General features: G+C 41.0%; 1 protein-coding gene across 1 annotated transcript in view; it reads right to left on the reverse strand.

Annotated features, from left to right (window-relative positions):
- Positions 1 to 25,938, reverse strand: part of LOC143803959 (CD109 antigen-like) — a 43,598-nt gene extending 17,660 nt beyond the window's left edge. The window contains exons 1-18 of the mRNA XM_077281709.1: positions 25,801 to 25,938; positions 24,969 to 25,122; positions 23,660 to 23,747; positions 23,028 to 23,124; positions 20,786 to 20,888; positions 18,246 to 18,355; positions 14,960 to 15,151; positions 14,767 to 14,862; positions 14,271 to 14,333; positions 12,576 to 12,758; positions 11,465 to 11,617; positions 10,983 to 11,012; positions 9,615 to 9,660; positions 6,515 to 6,611; positions 5,427 to 5,544; positions 5,107 to 5,220; positions 3,640 to 3,861; positions 3,109 to 3,259 (exon numbers count right to left, since the gene is read on the reverse strand). Of these exons, the coding sequence (XP_077137824.1) occupies positions 3,109 to 3,259; positions 3,640 to 3,861; positions 5,107 to 5,220; positions 5,427 to 5,544; positions 6,515 to 6,611; positions 9,615 to 9,660; positions 10,983 to 11,012; positions 11,465 to 11,617; positions 12,576 to 12,758; positions 14,271 to 14,333; positions 14,767 to 14,862; positions 14,960 to 15,151; positions 18,246 to 18,355; positions 20,786 to 20,888; positions 23,028 to 23,124; positions 23,660 to 23,747; positions 24,969 to 25,122; positions 25,801 to 25,938 (2,155 nt within the window). The remainder of the gene's footprint in view (positions 1 to 3,108; positions 3,260 to 3,639; positions 3,862 to 5,106; positions 5,221 to 5,426; positions 5,545 to 6,514; positions 6,612 to 9,614; positions 9,661 to 10,982; positions 11,013 to 11,464; positions 11,618 to 12,575; positions 12,759 to 14,270; positions 14,334 to 14,766; positions 14,863 to 14,959; positions 15,152 to 18,245; positions 18,356 to 20,785; positions 20,889 to 23,027; positions 23,125 to 23,659; positions 23,748 to 24,968; positions 25,123 to 25,800) is intronic.
- Between the last annotated feature and the right edge of the window lie 316 nt (positions 25,939 to 26,254).

The following is a 26,254-nucleotide window of genomic DNA, read 5'->3' on the forward strand; positions in this document are numbered from 1 at the left end:
ATTGTCAGCACTAGCTCTTCTGGGGATGGCATGACAAAACGCTGTGACCAATTTCCTGGGGAGCCTTTGGCATATTTGCGGTTATAATCACACCAACAGCTTCTTATTAAGATTACATTTGATTTGAAAGGGACTCCCTGCCTCCTATTATTGTTTACCAGGCATGGCTCACTACTGCTAGTAGTGGCTGGGACAGGTATTACCACTTCGTCTTATTCAACTGAATGAAAAAAGATGCTGTGAGTTATAGTGAACAATGCACTACATAGATATCTCATTTAGGAGAACGAGACTGAGCTGTAATACCAGCCATTACTAAAAGTATGGCACTATGCTGTACCAACAATGCAACCAATAGAGACTTGATGCTTGATAGAGAGTCACAGTCCCTTTAAAGAGCTGATCATCCTAGGCTTCAGAGAGAGCTCCACTATTTTATCTTGATGAGTAGCCTAAATATAGATCATCAATTTTAAAGAATTGAAAAAAAACATTTTAGGATGCCTAAATTAACTATATCCAAAAGACTTAAATGGGTGGGCTTTAACCATCCATACTTTCCCAAAAGTGGACCATGAACCACATAGTCCCTTTTCCTGATACTGAGCCTGTCAAATCTTAGAGGGTTTCTTCACTATGGCCACTTTCATTCTTATTAGCTGGGTAAACCTCTCATGAGTGCTTTATATCCTGCACAGTTTACACAATTTCTCATAGGGAATATGAGGGCACTTGCATATATTCTCAATATTCACTATCTAATATATAATTGCCTAGAATACTACTTCCTGCAATTTGTGCCAACTTCCGTGGCTTTGTCCGGAGCTAATGTCCGGAGATAATGTCCGGAGCTAATGTCCGGAGATAAGTGACGTCACCAGTGTCCTACACCCAGGCAGAGCACAGGGGCCCCAGGCAGCATATGGGGCCCCAGGCAGAGCACAGTGGCCCCAGGCAGAGCACAGTGGCCCCAGACAGCATATGGGGCCCCAGGCAGAGCACAGTGGTCCCAGGCAGAGCACAGGGGCCCCAGGCAGCCTATGGGGCCCCAGGCAGAGCACAGTGGCCCCAGGCAGAGCACAGGGGCCCCAGGCAGCAAATGGGGCCCCAGGCAGAGCACAGGGGCCCCAGGCAGCATATGGGGCCCCAGGCAGAGCACAGTGGCCCCAGGCAGAGCACAGGGGCCCCAGGCAGCATATGGGGCCCCAGGCAGAGCACAGGGGCCCCAGGCAGAGCACAGGGGCCCCAGGCAGCATATGGGGCCCCAGGCAGCATATGGGGCCCCAGGCAGAGCACAGTGGCCCCAGGCAGAGCACAGGGGCCCCAGGCAGAACATGGGGCCCCAGGCAGAGCACAGGGGCCCCAGGAAGAGCACAGGGGCCCCAGGCAGCATATGGGGCCCCAGGCAGAGCACAGGGGCCCCAGGCAGCATATGGGGCCCCAGGCAGAGCACAGTGGCCCCAGGCAGAGCACAGGGGCCCCAGGCAGAGCACAGGGGCCCCAGGCAGCATATGGGGCCCCAGGCAGAGCACAGTGGTCCCAGGCAGAGCACAGGGGCCCCAGGCAGCTTATGGGGCCCCAGGCAGAGCACAGTGGCCCCAGGCAGAACATGGGGCCCCAGGCAGAGCACAGTGGCCCCAGGCAGAGCACAGGGGCCCCAGGCAGAACATGGGGCCCCAGGCAGAGCACAGGGGCCCCAAGCAGAGCACAGGGGCCCCAGGCAGCATATGGGGCCCCAGGCAGAGCACAGGGGCCCCAGGCAGCATATGGGGCCCCAGGCAGAGCACAGTGGCCCCAGGCAGAGCACAGGGGCCCCAGGCAGCATATGGGGCCCCAGGCAGAGCACAGTGGTCCCAGGCAGAGCACAGGGGCCCCAGGCAGCCTATGGGGCCCCAGGCAGAGCACAGTGGCCCCAGGCAGAACATGGGGCCCCAGGCAGAGCACAGGGGCCCCAGGCAGCATATGGGGCCCCAGGCAGAGCACAGTGGTCCCAGGTAGAGCACAGGGGCCCCAGGCAGCCTATGGGGCCCCAGGCAGAGCACAGGGGCCCCAGGCAGCATATGGGGCCCCAGGCAGAGCACAGTGGCCCCAGGCAGAGCACAGGGGCCCCAGGCAGAACATGGGGCCCCAGGCAGAGCACAGGGGCCCCAGGCAGAGCACAGGGGCCCCAGGCAGCATATGGGGCCCCAGGCAAAGCACAGGGGCCCCAGGCAGCATATGGGGCCCCAGGCAGAGCACAGCGATATTTTGGACCACTGTGCGGTGTTTCAGACCCCCTGTGTGATGTCTGGGGCCCTGTTCTTAAGTATATTAAAGATTAAAGTAACGTATATTAAAGTATATTATAGATCAAATTTGACACGTTTATGAGCACCATTGAGTGATATACTCAAGAATGACATAATTTTTCAACATTTTATGGTTTCAAACTGTAAACACTCAGAGTTTTTTTTACTTCAACCAGAAAACCTTAACGGTTCATAAAAAACTTGACTGTTCAGGATATGATAAAAGTCATAGTATTCTGAATCTTTAACTTATAAAGATACCTTTACATGGGGTGATTATTGGTTCCAGAGAGGCTTTCGGCCGATAATCGTACACATGGCTGGTGACAGGACAATACAATATAAACGTTCAAAGGTAAACACTGATAACATTAAAATCTAATATATAATTGCCTAGAATACTACTTCCGGCAATTTGTGCCAACTTCCGTGGCTTTGTCCGGAGATAATGTCCGGAGATAAGTGACGTCACCAGCGTCCTACACCCGCTCAGGGTGGACAAAGATATATGCCTTCGTGGTGCGCGGCACTTTTTTGATTGGTTGCCGCCTGCCGCGAGCGACCAATCAGAAATGTGCCGTACTGTCAAGAATTGTCAAGAGCTGGTGAGTGCAGCCATTTTTTGTTCTTTCTTACTATTATTTATTAATTGTATTATTCTTACATTTGAATAAATAAAGTATATATGGATTCTAGACTCCCGATTCTTTAGAATCGGGCTGCCATCTAGTGCAGATATAAATGTATATGTACTGGAGTACTTAAGGTCACAGACAACCAATGTATGACAGCGCATAATTGTAAAAAAAAGCGTTCTTACCAGTAACAGTGATATACACTTCTTCACTGCCAGGTACCACATCATTAGGGAAGGTAAATGAAATGTTGTTTGACATAGTTTTCGATGTATTTCCCTCACCAATGAGCTCAAACACAGACGTCTGTGAATACGAGTACTTCACCCCTTCAGCCTGTTGGAGAAACAAGTGCATCTGTGAATTTTACATTTTTGCAGTGTTAGTCAATGGGATCACTACTCACGTATCTCCAGGTGTGAGAACATTGAGTAACAAATGTATACTTATACAGGTATACTTAACTAGAATGTAAGTCCGCAAGGACAGGGTCCTGTCCCCTCTGCACCAGTCTGTCATTGTAAATTTGTTTACTGTAAACGATATCTATATCCCAGTACGTACCCCCTTTTCTCATGTACAGCACAATGGAATTAATGGTGCTATATAAGTAAATAATAATAATAATAACTATGAATAATTTATACAGTTTCTTTTTCATAAGTTGTTCTTTTTAGTTTTCGCATCCCTTTATTTTTATAGTACGTATCACTCACCTTCACCAGTACTGTTCTCGTTACAACATCAGTAACCACATTTGACATCGCTTTCACAGTGATTGGGATGCTGCCCAGTTTCTTTGGTCTTATTGGGAATAAGACACTCGTTAATCCCTGACTGGGAACAGTTACACTATGTTGGCTTGCCACGCTGCCCATATAGATTCTTCTTGGTACAAATATTTCAAATGAGTCATTAAGTTCCAAAGAAACCAAAACCTGAAAGCCAAAAATGAATGCATTGAAAAAATGTTCTCTATTCTCCTAAATGATTTCATGTGACTCTATTAAAGCTGACTGTCATTAATCTGCCCCATTCCAGTGCAATTTTTATATTATCTTGCTGTTAGAAGAAGAGATTGCATATATCCACCGTGTCTAAAATCATGTTGATAAACAATCCCCCTGCAGCTATGGCTTCCAAACTCAGATCTTCAACACAGGTCATGTATGAGTGTACCATATACCTTATAATTAAGGATGAACCAAAATATTTGAGTGGAAATGAATATGGTAATTGAATTCTACTCAAATTTTTCACAAATTGACACATGCCAAAATTCACTGCCTACCATTTTTCTGAACTGTAAAATGCCACAAAATGTTAAAAAAAAGTAATAATAATCAATTATACTCACCTTACCGTTCAACTCTCTGGCCCCTCTGTGTCATCCATTCAGTCCTTGCCACATCTTCAGATTGCCACTGCTTACGATAAACTCTCCAAACTAGGACCTAATAAGGCCTGAGAGGCGAGAAAGGTCATGGTCTCATGATGTTTTGGCACCGTGTCCTTGTACATGTATGCACGGACCCTCTCAGGCTTCATCAAAGCCAGAAGTCTCAGGGATTTCAGCGTGAGTGGCGGCAATCAGTGAGGATCAAACAAGTGATGGCGAGGAGCGGAGGGGCAGAGGAGGGATTACAGAGGTGAGTATTAGGATTATTTTTTTCTTACACATTACATTTATTATGTCCTGGGGTCTGCAAAGAGCTCAGGGCATACTAATGAAAATTGAATTTCCCTGAAAATTTGCACGAACTAATTCGAATTCGAATTTTGAATGATCCTTTCATCTCTAGTTGAGCGAATTTGTTCGGATTCGTTTCCGAATACGATCGGCAGCCAATATTGTTTCTGCAATATTAATTGAACACAGCCGAATGTCATTAGAGTCAATGGGAGTAGAAACTACTTAATATGTTCGGAACCAATCATGAAACATACATTCGGCACGAATAGGGTACCAATATCGCATGAATATGGCAAATTCAGATACGGCGACCGAATCCGAACAAATTCGCTCAACTCTATTCATCTCTACTTATAATATGTTATTTCACTCTTATTGATAGCAAATTAGGCAGGTAAAGCAATAACAGATTAAGACAAAATGCTATAAAATTAATACAGTTTTTAAATGACTCTTAATATGTTCTCCTACTATAATAGATTAAACATACCTCCAAGTTCTTGGATAAGGAACTGGACAGGATGACTTCCAAAATAAACTGTTCACCTCTTGTAACCGAATATGGCAGGTTTAATGACACTAAAAATGGTTTAACTGCTGAGATCTAGAGGAAAAAAGAAACATTTTGATAACACACTGTGAGATTTACAAATATTCACATTTATTCACAATAAATTAGAAAAATAGATATATTGTATACATGATTGTGTTGCTTAGCACTTCTGACAAAATATAAGCAAAATAATATTAAAGATTAATATTGTTTCCTTTTACTTTATAAAAATGGAAAAGATGCCAAACAAATATTACCTCCATAGGTTCTTCCACTACTCCAAGACCAAGTCGCTCAGAAATAACAAACGCTGTGGCCACCCATGATGTGTTCTTGTCAGGTACCGTTACATCAAGATTTTCTGTTAAACCTGAGCTGTGAATTAATTTCATCATGTGTGTTACTTGAATTATTCCTGAAGTAATTTGGCAAGTTATAGGTGCCCAGGATTTGCACCGCCCTTGTGGCGGGGGAGGGGGTAGACCTGAGCTAAGGTGTTTCCTCACTTTGATCCTATAGCATGTCTAGTAAATATGACTTTAGCCTTTCACTTTTCTACTTACTTAGGACACACTGTAAACACAATTACTTTATATGACATCTCTTTGTAAATCTCTTTATTTTATTTCTAATCAACATAATAGGTCGATGGTCTAATGGGCACTTCAGAAATGTCTGTTGTAGGCATCGACAAATAGAAAGTATCAACCTGTATCAGAATATATAGAATATATATTTGTGTTTCACTATTATGCGGCAGCACGGTGGCGCAGTGGATAGCACAGCAGCCTTGCAGCGCTGGAGTCCTGGGTTCAAGCCCCACTAAGGACAACATCTGCAAAGAGTTTGTATGTTCTCTCCGTGTTTGCGTGGGTTTCCTCCGGGTACTCCGGTTTCCTCCCACATTACAAAGACATACTGATAGGGAATTTAGATTGTGAGCCCCAACGGGGACAGTGATGATAATGTGTGTGCAACCTGTAAAGCGCTGCGGAATATGTTAGCGCTATATAAAAAAATAAAGATTATTATTATTATTATGTAAGTGTTATATAATGGCAAGTACCCTATAAAAACAATCATTGACAGGCATAGAACTAACACTGAAATACAGGAGCGGGTGTCTTGGAAAGCTTTTAATATAAATATTTCAGCAGGTATCAACTCTTGCTAGACATTTAGTGACAGCCATAAACGCACAGGTACATGCACCATTTCCTATTCTACATCAATGCCAATTGTTTCCTAGATTTGGCATCCAATATAAGTCATTACTATATGACATTAAGTGTAAACTGATATCCTAAGAATATTTAATTTGCATTAATTCACATTTTTAACAAACCTTATATTATTATCCTGCCAGATCCAGACCTCTGGTATAGGAATTTCTGCATGTCTTAAAGGCAACACAGAGCGTTGTCTACTAGGAGGAATGTATTCTGCAAGAAATGGAAAAAAATGATGAAGCAGTCACATTGCTGAGATGTGTATTATTTGGTCATGCAGTGAAATGTAATTAGCTACTATATAATTGTCTAAGGGGCACTTCCGTCTTTCTGTCTGTCCTTCTGTCTGTCACGGATATTCATTGGTCGCGGCCTCTGTCTGTCATGGAATCCAAGTCGCTGATTGGTCTCGCCAGCTGCCTGTCATGGCTGCCGCGACCAATCAGCGACGGCCACAGTCTGATTAGTCCCTCCCTACTCCCCTGCAGTCAGTGCCCGGTGCCCGCTCCATACTCCCCTCCAGTCACCACTCACACAGGGTTAATGCCAGCAGTAACGGACCGCGTTATGCCGTGGGTAACTCATTCCGTTACTGCCGCTATTAACCCTGTGTGACCAAGTTTTTACTATTGATGCTGCCTATGCAGCATCAATAGTAAAAATATCTATTGTTAAAAATAATAATAATAAAAAAAATCATTATATACTCACCTTCCGACAACTTTCCCGCTACTCGCGACGCTCCGGTGACCGCTCCATGCAAGCGGCAGGTTCCGGTGCCAAGGATGGTAAGCGAGAAGGACCTGCCATGACATCACGGTCATGTGACCACGACATCATCACTGGTCCTGCGAGAAGGACCTTCCATAACGTCACGGTCATGTGACCGCGACGTCATCACAGGTCACAGGACTTCAACGGGCCTTCGGAAGGTGAGTATATGTTTATTTTTTATTTTAAGTCTGTATACTACGTGGCTCTGTGCTGTAAACTCTGTCGCTGTGCAATATACTACATGGCTGGGCAATATACTACGTGACTGGGCAATATACTATGTGGCTGGGCAATATACTACGTCGCAGGGCAATATACTACGTCGCAGGACAATATACTACGTAGCTGGGCCATATACTATGTACATGGCTTTGTAATATACTACGTGACTGGGCAATATACTACGTGACTGGGCAATATACTACGTCGCTGGGCAATATGCTACGTGGCTCTGTGCTGTATACTATGTCACTGGGCAATATACTACGTGACTGGGCAATATACAATGTGGCTGGGCAATATACTACGTGGCTGGGCAATACGCTACGTGACTGAGCAATATACTACGTGACTGGGCAATATACTACGTGACTGGGCAATATACTACGTGGCTGGCCAATATACTACGTGGCTGGGCAATATACTACATGTCTGGGCAATATACTACGTCGCTGGGCAATATACTACGTGGCTGGGCAATATACTACGTCGCTGGGCAATATACTACGTGACTGGGCAATATACTACGTGGCTGGGCAATATACTACGTCGCTGGGCAATATACTACGTGGCTGGCCAATATACTACGTGGCTGGGCAATATACTACGTGGCTGGGCAATATACTACGTCGCTGGGCAATATACTACGTGACTGGGCAATATACTACGTGGCTGGGCAATATACTACGTGGCTGGGCAATATACTACGTGGCTGGGCTATATACTACGTGGCTGGGCTATAGACTACGTGGCTGGGCAATATACTACATGGCTGGGCAATATACTACGTCGCTGGGGCAATATACTACGTGACTGGGCAATATACTACGTGGCTGGGCAATATACTACGTACATGGCTGGGCAATATACTACGTGGCTGGCCAATATACTACGTGGCTGGGCAATATACTACGTCGCTGGGTAATATACTACATGGGTGGTCAATATACTATGTGACTGGGCAATATACTATGTGGCTGGCCAATATACTACGTGGGCTGTGCAATACACTACACATACATATTCTAGAATACCCGATGCGTTAGAATCAGGCCACCATCTAGTTGTTAATAATTACATTAAAATAAATACATTAGTAGTATCAGGTAAGTGTATAAGTACTCAGGACTTTATGAAAAATAAACTTTAGAAACATTACGTTTGTGTTTGATATATTATTATCGGCTAATGCACATGTGGCGGCACACAAAGTATAAAACTATATAGACTCTGTGTGTCTATTTTGTTTGTTTTTTTTTTTAAAGACCCTGGGCATCATCTAGATCATGGGCCATTTCTCACCACAATAAAGTTTAGTGTTTTTTTCTTTTTTTACTTATTAATTTTTTTCGTTCATTTTTGAGGCAAGAAAAGTCAACTATCGATCTTAGTTTTCAATACAGAACTCTAACTTACTTACAACCTTTCAGTAGTCATAAGGCCAAGTGCAGATGAGCTTATGCAAAATTGTCTGTTTTTCATCTAGAAAACAGAGACGATTTGTCATCCGTAATGTGACCCATACGTAATCCGTATGGCCATTTTCTACACCTTTACGTCCTTTTTTACATTCCTTTGGGATATGTTTTTTTACATTGGTGTGTCTGTTTTTACATCCCAATGGCATTGGATTATTGCTCGAATAATTTCATAAATAATAAAGGTAAAACACAATTTATTTACTTAATAATTGTAATGGATCCATAAAAAAGGCATTATATATGGATAGTAACCCATACATGATCTAGTTTTTTCCCATTTATTGACTTATAATGGATGAGTCTGATCCGAAATACAGATCATACTAGTAGATGCTGCCATTTTTAACAAGTAGACCATCGGTCCTTGTGTAAAAGCAGTCTTATGAACTACCACATTGACTTGCATTGGTCAGAGTGCTATCTATATGTTATCTGTTTTGCATATAGAAAACAAAAGGACCGATTGTACGTTCTTCTGAATGAACCCTGAGAAATACAATTCTGCAGCAACCAATAGTGTGCACATTGTACTGCATTTAGATTAATACATTGAACATTGAATTCGATAGTAAATTTGCATGCAGTAAATTACCGTTTTATTGTTGTTACTGTATAATATTCTAAAGTAATATATTAATTCAGAAATTCCATTGTTTGTCAACATGTGCAAGCATTCTACTGGAGAATCAAAGTAAAATTGTTGACATCCCCAGATGTCCTTAGAAAATGCACTCAGACGTACCGTATTTATTTTGGATCACAGCATCAGTCATGCTTGCTGGAGGGCCCTGATTAGAAAAATGAAAACCGCATTTTGCTGAATGATTTTAATAAAATAAAATTCATTGATGTTGTAAAAATATGTGCTTACATACAGTATATGTTTACAGAATCAAAGCATGTCGTGGACTCAAAAATACGACATGTGTCAAAAGAATACAGATTATTTAAACCACACATTGTAAAATGCTGACTTTTTAACATTGTTGCAGGATTTGATTTCTCTCCACAAATGATGACGTGGCAGAAAAGATTAATCAGGCACAGGGGTATAACAATAATAAGTGCAGGGTTTGCAGCCTCACTCATGAATTTGTGGATAAGGGGCCCAAATGACTCTTTAGCCAATATTAGTAGACTGATACTATTACAAACCCATGAGAGTTAGACTTGGAGAATTTGCATTGAGGCCCAAAAGTTTCAAGTTTTGCCATTGATCAGGCATATTAAATGTCATTGTATGCTACTTTAGTAAGTATAGCAACGCAAAAGATGGGGCAACCAACGAATCAGATGGGGCAACCAAACTTCCTAAATTGATTTTTAAAATGTGTTTATTTTATTGAAATTTGTTAAAGTGCAAGACAATATTTAAAAAGCAAAGTTACTCCAGGAAAGGCACAGAGGATAATCCAGACAAATAAAAACTAATTCATTAGGCTCCCCTGAGGAAGCAGGGCGAAACATGCATTGGGACACACGGACACCTAATCCAGGCAAAGACTAAGTACTGTAGGTTAAGTATGCTGAATATGCTATTTCTTGATAATACTGAGGTTTTATTTTTTTTCACATACTAGTAGGCAATACCTCATTATCTTTTGCTTGTTCAGAACTACACCAATGCAAAATGTAATATGTTTGTGTTTTACTACCAATACTGATGGCTGCATATTTATATTTATACTATGTATTTCAATATTGTATGATTAAATTAATTAGTTTTTTATTTGTTCGGATTATCCTATGTCTCTTTCCTGGAGTGACATTGCTTTTCCAAATATTGTCTTTTATTTTAAGGAATTTCAATAAAGTAAACACATTTTAAATATCAATATTGGGAGTTTGTTTGTTCTACCCATTTCTCCTGGATCGCTATATTTAGGAGACTAGCGTACAATTTAATTCTTGGGTGTCATTTCTTTAAGGATTTGCTTTCTCTTATAGGTTAACTTTTAATGTCTGATCCCTTTGTTTTGGCAAGGGCTAATTCCTCTCTCACCCATTGAAAACATGTGTACACTCTGACAAATGACCCCCTTATTATGTGTTTGTGTGTTTTTGTCAAAAATCAAATCAAATATCAGATAATAACAAGTACTTTAGATACCTGATAGTAAGACATCAGTTCATCATAAATCTAAAAATGTAAAGAAATGTTACATTAGTGAGAGCTAAAGAAAGCATTAAGACAACTTAACTGTAAATGTCAGAGTTAATAAGTGTCCTAAAGACAATATTTTTATTTCATTTTTATAAAAAAAAAGGTAAAGTGCCACAGTATCAAAATAAAGCATGACAAATTATCATATGTACCCATCGGCACTCTGTATGCTGCCATGCGCTACCTCTGGGTATTTAAAGAAATGGACTGTAAAGGCTTATAAGTTCATTGCATATTTTTTTTAACAGTCTATTGATATCCAACATCCAAGTGCATAAATTATGTAAAATATAATCACTAACAAAAGAATGTACTGTAAAATAGCCACATGGAAAAACTTTGGAGGTGCAGTGGAAAGAAACATTTTGATAAAATATAAATTCCCACTAACTAGCACTCTTCAATATGCACTCGCCACCTATACTTACTTTGTTTGTCGTCAGATCACTTCCATCTCCCAGAAGCAATGAACTTTTTTCAATGACTCGCAGACCAACCAAGGAATGGGGTTCATTGATATTAATAGATAAGTGCATGTGTTCTAATGGATGTGCCGTACTTTTACTCCATGATAGAGAAACCTAAAAGATTCAGATATGAAAAGTCACCACCGCTGTATTTGGGGTACCGTAGGAAGTAATCAGTAAATAATAATGAAATGCTAATGGGGAAAACATGTAAGTCTCTACTGCTAAAAAAGATAAAATATAATGGCCCGATTCATCAGGACCAGCAAGCTTCTTGCCGATCATGATGAGGCAGCATGCTGAAGTCAGCCACTCCTGATCCATGAAGAAGGGCACGCGTCTTCATGAATCGGGAGTGCCTGACTAGAGGAGTGTGCCTCCGTACGCCATGCTGGAAATATTACACCAGTCCCAGACTGAAATAAGATTTCTAGCTTAAGTAACGTCACAGCTCATCATGAATTAGGCAAGCCGTGGAGTCACGCCCCATCACAACGAACTGCGACAACATTCTGCGACTTTTCAAAGAAATTTATGTCAGAATTCTCACAAATTTGATTTGCTGAATCGAGGCCTTTGTGTCTATTTTGTGGGTCTGATGTAAAAGTGCAAACGTTGTAATGTAAATCCATGCTTGCATGCATATAATAATATAGGTCAATCCTAATTATAAATATCAAAATGGACAATAGTGTATAATACATATAATATATAATATATGTGCTATATATGTACTTTGTTTAAAGTATATTTATGTAATTTGTAGTCAGAGGATGGCTCTGTTCTTAGATTGTTCTTTATATGCAGGTCAATATACATTCTTCAACATTGAAGAAAAAGTCATGGTCAGTGTGAGACTGAAGAACATTGGGCCCATCGGAGGATTTGATTCTGAGGGCCCACCTGTGTCCCCCACTGAAGAGCCCCTTAGCAGCTGCAAGGTTTGAACTATGAACTCTCCTGATGGAGAAGCCAGGGCCCACCGGAGGATTCTCTGGGTCTCTGTTGTAGTTTCAATGTTAAGGAGTGCATATTATAAACTTTTCGAGCATTTTTTTATTAGAAACATTACCTTGTTGTGCAATGTTCCTTTGATAGATAATGTTTTAGATATTTGCATAATATCACCAAAATTGACACTGTTATTAAGCCAATAAACAGTTAGTTGAGCTGATGGTGCCCAAGAAGCTTCTGGAATAAGGCTAAAGTTTGTACTGTTCCTCCCAGTGAACACAACCAAGCCTCTGGAGATCACCTACAAAGAAATACAATTTAGCACATCATGCATTCTTACAGAAATATAACATTTCTAATATGGAATTTTATAAGTTTATTCATATTTATGCGGGTTACATTAACTATACAGTATAATTAAAGTTATATATAAACTAAAAACCATGCAGGGATTGAAGTCTCACCTGGACCCGGAGCGTAAAAGAGATATGAGAAGACCAATGCTATTAATGATGATAATTGGGAGCCCTGTCTGAGATTTTGCATAGGGGATCATGAACTTTAAAGGGAACCTATCACCAGAAATAAAGCTATGCTGTCCGGCACCTACACATAGCCGAATGCTGTGGGGAGAAATTGAACTTTATTCTCCATGCCAGCATTTGGTTTCAGTCATGGGGTGGGGCATCGCTGGTTCAGTCATCGCTCTGAGAATAAAGAGCGACCGCTGTAACTGCGCCCCAGCCCTGACTGACACTCGCGTTGCATTGGGGCTGGCAGTCAGTCAGGGACGGGGGCATGGTTACAGTGGTCGCTCTGTATTCTCAGAGCAATGACTGACCCACTGGCACCCCAACCTCGTGACTGAAATGGAATGCTAGCGGGGAGAATAAAGTTAATTTTCTCCCTGCTGCATTCAGCTACGTGTAGGCAGCGGTTAGAATAACAACGCTATTAACCTGCTGACTAACTGCATATATGCAGGTTAATAGCGTTATTTTCCCTTTAAGTTATGATAATGAAACTATGACTGATATTTTTATTAAAGGGGTTGTCCACTACTAGGAAAAACTCATTCTTGATCTAAATGTTTGGCGCCAATAAAATAAAAAAAGCTCATACTCACTTCCCATGTCGCGCCATTCCAGCGGTGTCGGCAGTTGTGTTCCAACGGTTCTCATGTGGCTTTTATGACATGTGAGCCTGGTGCCCAATCAGTGTTGGCATTACTGTCCTTACTTTCAGACATATTGAACACCAAGAGGAATTGAGAGAGCAGCTGCTGCCCTGACTTCTTCTTGATGTTTAATACTTATAAAGGCAGGGGCAGTGATGCCAGCGCTGATTGAGAGCCAGGCCCATGTGTTACAACAACCGCTGTAACAGCTCCGGCACAGTAGGTGAGTATACTTTTTTTATTTTATTGACGCCAAACATTTAGATCAAGAATGGGTTGTCCTAGTAGTGGACAACCCTTTTAAGATTCACTTGTTCAAACACAACAGATCGGATTTAACACATTTAGGAAAGGTATTGAATCACCTTGACATCATATTGAGAAAAGTATTTTAGATCATTTACTCCCTACTACAAATTGTTGAGAAAATTAGAAGTTCCTCAGAATTTTGAGACCTGTATAAATACACCAGACCAGCAGCTTTATATATTCTTGGTACTCATCAGGGAGGGTAAATACTCTAGTTAAATACAGGGGGGACACTATTCCTTATATAAACACTCCTATATAGTATAAACATGGGGGTTCATTATGGTATAAAGACAGTTTTAGAGTTGAATTGTAGTCACTACATACCACATAATAAATTTCCATTATCTTCAGGTGGGTTGTAACCTGTATGTTAAATTCTTCTCCAACCTGCATTTAAACACATGAATACATATATACTTTAACTGTAGTATAATATTTATTATTATATTCATAGTCAAATGTTTTAGAAGTGCTATTTGTTCTTTCAATTACTATTCACAAGACAACCTAACCACTTCAAGCTCCCTAATAAATACTCTGGAGAAGCTCAGAGCTCCCTCTTTCTCACCATTTTTGAAAAGTAGTCAAAATTTACAATAAAATTTGCAACTTTTTTAGGTGATATAAATGGCATACACCCTTTAATGAATTGAACCCCTGCCTCATCACTGTGATCATTAGCATGTCCCTTGCATTGGATGTCACCATCAGCCCCTAGTGAGGCAACGGGGAGAGTCATGTACAATGCAGAATGGCATCTTTAACAGACAAAAAAATAAATGGAATGGTGTAAATTAATTGTGTCATATATTTGCATTACCTTCAATGATGAATTTGGGATCTGGATGTCTATAAAAGGATTACTTGTATATACTAAATCCGAACTGAAAATTTCACTGACATTTTGATATTCAACCTAAACGAAGAATGAGAGAATGAGCATGTTGTATTAACAATTATAATATAAAAAGTCATAAATACAAGATGAAATTCACTAATTGATTTCTACTCACATTAATTGTCATCCTGAGAATGGACTGTAAAACAGGAAACTCCACATCAATGATACCAGATTCCGAAATGGCATATTGTCGCACTGTGGTGGAGCTGTCCGACGAGTCTCTCCACTGTGTAATCATGATAGTAACTGTTTCATCTCTCTCCTCTTCCTGTAAGGGTTTTTTATCAACTCGTTGCACCAGAACCTACAAGTATACACATGTATTTAATATACATTTATACACATATACACATATATTGTGCTGTTAGTCTCAACCTTCTACATGTGTCTAATTGTATCCAAATATTAACACTCTTTTATAATGTAAGCTTATACCTTAAATCCATGACCATAATTGTGGAAAAACGGTAGCAAAATTTTATCTACTGCATTTATGACCAATGTACCAATATATTGTATTTTTATTACTTATCTCTTACAAGCAAATCAATTCCTACTGCAGTTGCACTCATCACCCTGATGCTGGCAGCAAAAAACAGACATAGATACTGTACGTATGGTACTTAGTGTTGAGCATTCCGATACTGCAAATATCGAGTATCGGACGATATTTGCTGTATCGGAATTCCGATACCGAGTTCCGATATTTTTGCGATATCGGAAATCGGAATCGGAAGCGTGAGGTGCGTATGGTTCCCAGGGTCTGGAGGAGAGGAGACTCTCCTTCAGGCCCTGGGATCCATATTCATGTAAAAAATAAATAATAAAAATAAAAAATATTGATATACTCACCCCTCCGGCAGACCCTGGCGCTTAGCGGTGCCTCCGTTCCTAAGAATGCAGGGAGTGAATGACCTTCGATGACGTCGCGGCTTGTGATTGGTCGCGTGAGCGGTCACATGAGCGGTCACGCGACCAATCACAAGCAGCGACGTCATCGAAGGTCCTTCACTCTGCATTCTTAGGAACGGAGGCAGACGCTTGGACCGGTGAGAGCCGGGGCCGTCAGAGGGGTGAGTATATCAATATTTTTTATTTTTATTCTTTATTTTATACATGAATATGGATCCCAGGGTCTGAAGGAGAGTTTCTTCTCCTTCAGACCCTGAGAACCATTCCGATATTTTGTGTCCCATTGATATGCATTGGTATCGGGTATCGGTATCGGCGATATCCGATATTTTTTGGATATCGGCCGATCCAATCCGATACCGATACCTTTGCATATCGGAAGGTATCGCTCAACACTAATGGTACTACAACGATACTACAACGATACTCCTCCGATACTGGCAGCAGAATACAGACATAGATATATACATACTACAATGATACTCCTCCGATACTGGCAGCAGAATACAGATGTAGATATATACAGTACTACAACGATACTCCTCCGATGCTGGCAGCAGAATACAGACATAGATACGTATGGTACTACAACAATACTCGTCCGATGCTGGCAGCAGAATACAGACATAGATATATACAGTACTACAATGATACTCCTCCGATACTGGCAGCAGAACACAGACATAGATATATATATACTACAATGATACTCCTCCGATACTGGCAGCAGAATACAGACATAGATATATACATACTACAATGATACTCCTCCGATGCTGGCAGCAGAATACAGACATAGATATATACAGTACTGCAATGATACTCCTCCGATACTGGCAGCAGAATACAGACATAGATGCGTATGGTACTACAACGATACTCATCCGATGCTGGCAGCAGAATTCAGACATAGATATATACAGTACTACAATGATACTCCTCCGATACTGGCAGCAGAATACAGACATAGATATATACATACTACAATGATACTCCTCCGATACTGGCAGCAGAATACAGATGTAGATATATACAGTACTGCAATGATACTCCTCCGATACTGGCAGCAGAATACAGACATAGATGCGTATGGTACTACAACGATACTCATCCGATGCTGGCAGGAGAATTCAGACATAGATATATACAGTACTACAATGATACTCCTCCGATACTGGCAGCAGAACACAGGCACAGATATATACAGTACTACAACGATACTCGTCCGATGCTGGCAGCAGAATACAGACATAGATATATACATACTACAATGATACTCCTCCGATGCTGGCAGCAGAATACAGACATAGATATATACATACTACAATGATACTCCTCCGATGCTGGCAGCAGAATACAGACATAGATATATACATACTACAATGATACTCCTCCGATGCTGGCAGCAGAATACAGACATAGATATATACATACTACAATGATACTCCTCCGATGCTGGCAGCAGAATACAGACATAGATATATACATACTACAATGATACTCCTCCAATGCTGGAAGCAGAATACAGACGTAGATATATACAGTACTACAATGATACTCCTCCGATACTGGCAGCAGAATACAGGCACAGATATATACACTACTACAATGATACTCCTCCGATACTGGCAGCAGAATACAGATGTAGATATATACAGTACTACAATGATACTCCTCTGATACTGGCAGCAGAATACAGACATAGATATATACATACTACAATGATACTCCTCCGATACTGGCAGCAGAACACAGGCACAGATATATACAGTACTACAATGATACTCCTCCGATACTGGCAGCAGAATACAGGCACAGATATATACACTACTACAATGATACTCCTCTGATACTGGCAGCAGAATACAGACATAGATATATACATACTACAATGATACTCCTCCGATACTGGCAGCAGAACACAGGCACAGATATATACAGTACTACAATGATACTCCTCCGATACTGGCAGCAGAATACAGGCACAGATATATACACTACTACAATGATACTCCTCCGATACTGGCAGCAGAATACAGATGTAGATATATACAGTACTACAATGATACTCCTCCGATACTGGCAGCAGAATACAGATGTAGATATATACAGTACTACAACAATACTCGTCCGATGCTGGCAGCAGAATACAGACGTAGATATATATATATATACTACAATGATACTCCTCTGATACTGGCAGCAGAACACAGGCACAGATATATACAGAACTACAATGATACTCCTCCGATACTGGCAGCAGAACACAGGCACAGATATATACAGAACTACAAAGATACTCTGATGCTGGCTGCAGAATGTAGACATATACAGTACTGTAAAGATACTCCATATTTTCCTGTGTTTGCAAGATGATAGTGGAAACATAAATCGTGTTTTCAATTACCGGTAAGTTACTAGACAGTCAGTAAGTGATCCATGTAATCTACCACTGTTACAGATTCTGTGTTATAACTGTAGCCTACCTTAGCTGTGACATTGAGTCCAGGACCAAAAGCTGGTTGCAGGCTGATGAGATCCAGTCTGTACTTAGAACTTTCATTTAATATGTATGATTCTGTCTTTACTTCAATACCTAATGGATAATATTAGATTATGTCAGCAATCATTTAGAATAATTAATTTTTGGACTGGCCCACGGGGGAACAAGTGAATCCACCACTGGGCCTTTGTGCAGGAGTAAGCCACATGCCACTTAAATGGGCAGTATTAGAAATACACATCTAATATACAATATTACAGATGAGCGAAGCCGAAACTGTAAAGTTTGTGGTTCACACTGGACACCTAATGTGAAATGCTGAACTCCGAACATAGATCTCCTGGAAATCTGTAGGAGGAGTCCAAGGGGGAGTAAAGGTACCGTCACACTTAGCGACGCTGCAGCGATACAGACAACGATGCCGATCGCTGCAGCGTCGCTGTTTGGTCGCTGGGGAGCTGTCACACAGACCGCTCTCCAGCGACCAACGATGCCGAGGTCCCCGGGTAACCAGGGTAAACATCGGGTTGCTAAGCGCAGGGCCGCGCTTAGTAACCCGATGTTTACCCTGGTTACCAGAGTAAAATGTAAAAAAAACAAACAGTACATACTCACATTCACGTCCCCCGGCGTCTGCTTCCCTGCACTGACTGAGCCCGGCCCTAACAGCAGAGCGGTGACGTCACCGCTGTGCTGTGCTTTCACTTTCACTTTGCGGCCGGCGCTCAGTCAGTGTGGGAAGCGGACGCCGGGGGATGCGAAGGTGAGTATGTACTGTTTGTTTTTTTACATTTTACACTGGTAACCAGGGTAAACATCGGGTTACTAAGCGCGGCCCTGAGCTTAGCAACCCGATGTTTACCCTGGTTACCAGTGTAAAACATCGCTGGTATCGTTGCTTTTGGTGTCAAACACGACGATACACGCCGGTCTGACGACCAAATAAAGTTCTGAACTTTCTTCAACGACCAGCGACATCACAGCAGGATCCTGATCGCTGCTGCGTGTCACACTCAACGATATCGCTAGCCAGGATGCTGCAACGTCACGGATCGCTAGCGATATCGTTTAGTGTGACGGTACCTTAAGAGGAGTCTGAAGAGAAGGAGGGGGATGAATCCGAGGGGGGGAGGAGGAGGAGTCCGACAGGGGAAAGAAGTCTGAGGGGGTGAAGGAGAAGGAGTCTGATGGAGGAGAGGAATCTGAGGGGGGAGGAGGAGGGAGATAGAGATTTTCCAGCTCCAAAGTTGATTTCAATAGAGTTCAGGTTCAAGTTTGGAGTCCGAAGGGGAGTAAGAGGAGTCTGAGGAGAGGGAGGAGGAGGAATCTGAGGGGGGAGGATGAGGAGTCTGACAGGGGCGAGAAGTCTGAGGGGGGGAAGGAGAAGGAGTCTGATGGAGGAGAGGAATCTGAGGGGGGAGTAGGAGGGAGACAGAGGTTTTCCAGCTACAAAATTGATTTCAATAGAGTTCAGGTTCAGGTTCAAGTTTGGAGTCAGAGGGGGAGTAAGAGGAGTCTGAGGAGAAGGAGGAGGAGGAATCCGAAGGGGGGAGGAGGAGGAATCTGACAGGGGCGAGAAGGGAGATAGAGATTTACCAGCTCCAAAGTTAATTTCAATAGAGTTCAGACTCAGGTTCAAGTTTGGTTACAGTTCTGGTACTGTACTGTACTCAACTTTGGACTAAAATTCAGTCAGGAACCAGAACCCGAACTTCCACAGAACCCAGCTTATTTATACTCAATATATATTCGAAAAACTGCTTAGTTTATTATTATATATCAAAATGATATCTGCGAGTGAAGGTAATCTAATATTGACATGTATGCCAAACACTGGACCACCAGAGTCATTGTTATAGGTGGGCCCTTGCCATCCCATTGTGACACTGAAGAAAATCATGAACAAGCATTCCTAGGTAAGTTCATTTCAATATATTCATCAAATCTGAACAGGCTGCTGATTACCAAACAAATAGGCAAAATACTCGTTCACCAGGTGAAATGATCTTTTGATTCTACTCGGCAACACATCATCCTGTGTAAGCAGAAATCACTCTGCTGAGAACAATGGCAGCCCACACTGAACAATCTATTATTGATCGTTCAGTGAGCATCTGATGAGTGGTCAGCCAGTGTAAGCAGGTTATTAAACCACTGATGATCAGCAGTCACTGATCAGTCCCTATTAATGAACCTTTACACTTATCTATATATCGTATGTGCCAAAAGTATTGGGAAATCTAGTAAGGGATCCTCAATAATAAGCAGAAAATGCTGATATTACATGCATGGTTAAACAAGTGTCCTGGGCTACATAACCGATCCTCTGGATAAATAATAGATCTGTGTAGTTATGTCACCATAGGAAATTATTACATCCGATGGTGTGCTGCACTGAAATCGCAACACGTCGCTTTGTAGCCTAATCTTAGTTTGGAAGCCATTTTAAGGCTAGGCTATTTTACTTTACTCTTCTTGAGTGAACTGTCTTACTTTCTTTAATTAGACTGATATTAACTTTACCTGTAAGTTCTTCAGTTACTGAAACCGTCACATTCATTCCTTCTCGGTGTACCACATTTTGTAGCTCTGTTTGAGTGAAACTGAAGTTCGTGGATCCTGAGAGCTACAAAAAAAAGTATTCAGCATATAGTACGAATACATAATCACCACTGTTATTAGCATATTTTATACATGATGGCACAGGAAATGCACTTAACCAATCAATGAAGCCATGGGACTCTGAATCCACAGTTTCTTAAAATAACTAGTATCATGAAGGTTTTTTTTTTTAAAGATGCACTCTTATTAAAGATTTTATCCTCTTAAGATATTGCAACCATCATATTATATAGCACTGTGAGCTTACAATTGCTCAATTTGCCTTTCTACCCAGTTACATCTTCTGTTTTCTCTGTTCTATGTAGAAACAGGAAGTCATTTTGCTGCAGAAATCATTTCCCTCTTCAACTCCTGACCCAGCTGCTCCCTCCTCCCTGCTTCCAGGGACTTTTGCTATGACTGATGAGTCGTACAGGGAAAATTGACTTCCTGTTTCTACACAGACCTTAGAAGGACTCAGCTAGTCAGTTTTTAATCATAGACCTAATGGAAAACAGAAGAATTAGCTGGGTAGAAAGGCAAAATCAGCAATTGTAAGTTAAAAGTGTCATATGATCTGATGATAGCAGTATATTAAGAGGATAAAAATTTTGATGGGAGTGCTTCTTTAAGTCAATAATCCGAACCTCCCACTCCCATCTCCAAGACTTTTCACTTGCTGCGTCAATTCTCGGGAATGTATTACCAGAACACTCTGATTAATCCCCAATACCCACACTTTTAAGCGTGCCCTAAAAATGCATTTCTGAAGACTGGACTATTGTCTAAAGATACTTATGTAACTATCCCTGTTTTTCCCATACAACATTTTATTTGAAACCAGGACCCTCGTATCATCTGTTCTCACACCCTTCATGCAAATAATAGCCCTCTGTGTCTGTACTTTTACACATACTGGTTGGTTACCAAAGTCTTAAAAGGACGGACGGTAACTCTCAGCACGTCCGTCCTAATAAAATCCAATCCTTTATTGTAGACATAGTTAAAACATATTTAAAAGAGGAAGAAACCTCATGGCCTTTCTTTCGCATTACATCTTTTGTCTGTACAAGCCCCCTCTAAGGCTACTTTCACACTAGCGTCGGGCTCGGCCCGTCGCAGTGCGTCAGGCCGAGGTTACCGACACTAGCATTGTATATGCCGCACAACGGGGGCAGCGGATGCATTTTTCCAGCGCATCCGCTGCCCCATTGTGAGGTGCGGGGAAGTGCGGGGAGGTGGGGGCGGAGTTCCGGCCGCGCATGCGCGGTCGGAAAAAGCGGACCGTCGGCGGCAAAAAACGTTACATGTAGCTTTTTTTGTGCCGACGGTCCGCCACAACACGGCGCAACCGTTGCACGACGGTTGCGACGTGTGTCAATCCGTCGCAATACGTCGCTTAATGTTAGTCTATGGGGAAAAAATGCATCCTGCAAGCACTTTTGCAGGATGCGTTTTTTCTGCAAAACGACGCATTGTGACGGATTACAGTTAACGCTAGTGTGAAAGAAGCCTAAAATGTAAAGTGCTGCAGAATATGTTGGCGCTATAGAAATAAAATTATTATTATTATTCAGTCTCGTAACCCCAGTTATAAGGGAATGTGCACACAATATCTTTTACAGGCATACTCAACATGGAAACTGCCTGAAAAACACTCACTAAATGTTAAAGGGAACCTGAGAGGTCCCCATGCCCTCCAACCCACCAGCATGTGTGTATTTGCCAAACCAGCCTTTTATGTTGATTATCCCCAAAATACATGTTTAATAAGAGTTTTTGTAAAGTTCACTTTTCCTATGCTAATTATTCCTTTAACTAGTCCATGGAGCATTGTTTTCCCCAGACTAGTTGTTCCTCACAGAATGGTATCGCATTACAAAAGAAACAATTGGTAAAGGTAGGGGTTACCGCTCTCTACCTTTACCAAAGCCGAGTCAGCCAAATGGGCATATAATTCCTATGGCATCAGCAACGATAATGTTTCAACACTTATTGCGTTGTTTCTTTGAAGGGAGACCATATCATCTAATAAGATGAAATTCAAGTAGTCAGATTCCTACTTAGTGCCATGCTGCACATGTATGTCAGAAAAGTGAGTAAAAGGGATCGTTTGACAAAAATCACTAATCGTAATACTTGATAAAAGACATAACATACATACCTCATATGTTTTAGTGACGTCATTGGAATTTTCCAAAATATTCAATGGTTTCATTGATATTGTTACATTTCCTTTGACTGGTGTATTTGAGATGTACCTAGAATTTAAAATAATATTAAAGTGAATCTGTCAGCAGGGCTTTGCTATGTACATGGGATAGGGACAAGGACACCAATTCCAGTAATATATCACTTAGTTTACTGGGTGCAGCAGTTCTGGTAGAGTCACAGGTTTCTGTGCTATAGATTGAGCAGAGCCCAGTTGTTGATCTGTGTATAACCGGCCCACACCACAGCTTTCTGTGCACAGTGTATAGCGGCAGAGAACTGCTAATCAGTGCTGGGGGCGTGGCTGGACTACCCTGCACTTGCCAAGTAGTCCTATATTGATAATCTCCTACTGATAAAACATTGATTTTATTAAAACAGCAACAGAGCCCAGTAAATGGAACATCCCTGTAATCAGGGACTCTGCTCCTACATTATTCTGCTCTCAGATTATAGAGAAAAACCTGCTGATACATGATAGATAGATAGATAGATAGATAGATAGATAGATAGATAGATAGATAGATAGATAGATAGATAGATAGATAGATGGATGGAAAAAATACTTATATGAGACAGACGTACTTTGCTGTGACTGTACCGGTGAGGATGAGCATCTTTGAGTCACTGTAGAAAGTTGGAATATCTAGAATTACATTAAACTTTGGAGAAGCTGCAAAAACATGAAACACATAAAAGTTTATGTGAAATTTATAATCACAAATAGGAATATGTAATTAAGTCTGAGATCTGATAAGTAATAAAGCAGTGCTATTACTGGTTGTAATAATCAACAAATTCATCATCACTGCAGTCATAAAGTTTACACATGGCCTGATATGTCTAGTGAAATGGTTCCCCTGAAAGTTTCTATTGTGCCATTACAATAAATGAAAGTCGTAAAACATACCATATTCAGCTATGGAAAAGTTAGCAGACTGTTGATGACCCTGCGGAGCACAAAAGTAAAAATAACTAATGAATGTAGCAAACATTTGATGCAATGTATCAAACATATCCTCTGAATAAACAGCCAATGTGATTTTTCTCTTCCTAAAATGCCCACGCCATTTATCCTATTTTCCAATGGTAACTCTAGACTATCACTTTCTGATGAATGTTATGTTGTGTTGACCCATTGGAGAGACAAATTTTTAGAGGAAATTTTTGTGATGGAAAATCTGCCCTTTTGAATAGCTTGTTTTTCTTCAGCATGTTCATGGATTTCTGAAAAACCCATTCAGATTAAAACATATCAGAAACAAATCTGCTGCATGTGAGTATACCGTTATCTGATCAATGCAAATATGAAACACTTCACATATTATATATGAAAAAAAGCAAATAAACCAGTCAACAAAGACTAGTTTATTTAAAGGGGTTGTCCCCTTTAAGAATTATTTTTCCTGAAAGCTCCATTAGGTGTCCTTTACTCACCCTCCTCAGCTCTTTGAGACTATTTAAAGAGGTTGTCCCCTTTCAGAAAAGTTTTTTCCTATAAGTTCTATTAGTTGTAAAACAAACAAACAAACAATAATTAATGGCCTTATTAACCCTCCTCTGGTCCCGAGCTGAGTCTCTGCTTCTGTTATGTCTTCAGCACTTAAAGCGATGACAAAGCAACAGACAAAGTAGCTGAAGTAGACAGAAGGAGCTGATCAGGGCCGCTGAGTTGACTGATTGTCTGTCGCTCTTATGATGTGACGTCAGTATCGTAGGTAACAACAGACAGTGGGACCAGCGGCAGAGACTCAGTGCTGGGCCTGGGAAGGGGAGTAAACAACATGTTTTTTTACCACTAACAGAGCTGAAGCAAAAAAAAAATTCTGAAAGGGGACCACCCCTTTAAGGACAAGTTTATGTGATAATTTTAATTACTCGTCTATAGCATGACTGGGGTAATTCATATTTTTACTTACATTTGACAAAGTTTGTATCTTCCAGTCACCTAGTAAAACTTTGTCCGACAGCAAGAAAACTTTTGAAATAATTCCCAAGACTGGCTTCACTTTTAGCCACTGCTGGACAATAATATTTTGTGGATCCTTTCAATAAAGATATAATACAATTAAAAAAAATAAACATAACATAATGCAAATACTGAATAGTAAACAAAGCAAACGTCAAGAATTGCCATATGTAGTTTCTGCTACACAAAAATGCAATAAAAAGAGATAAAACTATTATATGGTTCCCAAAATAGTAGCAATAAAAACATCAGCTCACCTCGTGAAAAATGAGCTTCGAACAGCTCTATCGATGGGAAAACAAAAATGTTATGGGTCTCAGAAAATGGTGATGCAAACCAATTTTTTTTCACAAATTACTGAATTTTCTACTACTTATATAAAAAGTTTACAACATTATTATTTCTGTAATTGTTCCTGAAGAATCATGTTCCCAGGTCATTTTTGCCACATAATAAACCTACCCTTTTTGTCTTTTCCCATTTTCCAATACATTCTATGGTAAAATAAAATGAATGAAGAATTCAAAACTGCAACTTGTCCCACAAAATTCAAGCCCTCATACGTCTATGTCGAAAAAAAATTAAAAAGTCTCGGCTCTTGGGAGAATGGGCGGAAAAAATGAAAGTGCACGAAATGTAAACTCGCCCACTTATGAAGGGGTTAAATCTTCCTCTAAAAACTACAGAAACATTCACACTGATTCCGAAAGTCTCCCACATTATCTGTGCTTTCTGCTTGGGAAACAATAAGACCTACCTTGATGATAATGTCCATGTCTCCTGTATGGGGTCTCAGGTGAGGATTTACGGAGATGACTCGGATTCTGACGCTTTCTCCAGGTTTGTACCTAGCTTTGTCCGTTTGTATGAATATCGATGTGTTCTTCATCTGCATCTTCACTTGTATTCGCTGAGAAAATGCTAATGTATTGTCACCGCAGCCAATCACAGCCAGTGTATAGGAAGTGGTCGAAGGGTCTGCTGGAATCTGCCCAAAACGTAATATTATTATTATTATTATTATTTATTGCTATAGCGCCATTTATTCCATGGCGCTTTACATGTGAGGAGGGGTATACATAATAAAAAGAGGTACAATAATCTTGAACAATACAAGTCATAACTGGTACAGGAGGAGAAAGGACATTGCCCGCGAGGGCTCACAATCTACAAGGAATATGGGTTTCATATGTTTAATCCTCATATGAAAC

This window comes from Ranitomeya variabilis, chromosome 2 (genome assembly GCF_051348905.1).
Source record: "Ranitomeya variabilis isolate aRanVar5 chromosome 2, aRanVar5.hap1, whole genome shotgun sequence".
In the NCBI taxonomy this organism is placed as follows: Eukaryota; Metazoa; Chordata; class Amphibia; order Anura; family Dendrobatidae; genus Ranitomeya; species Ranitomeya variabilis.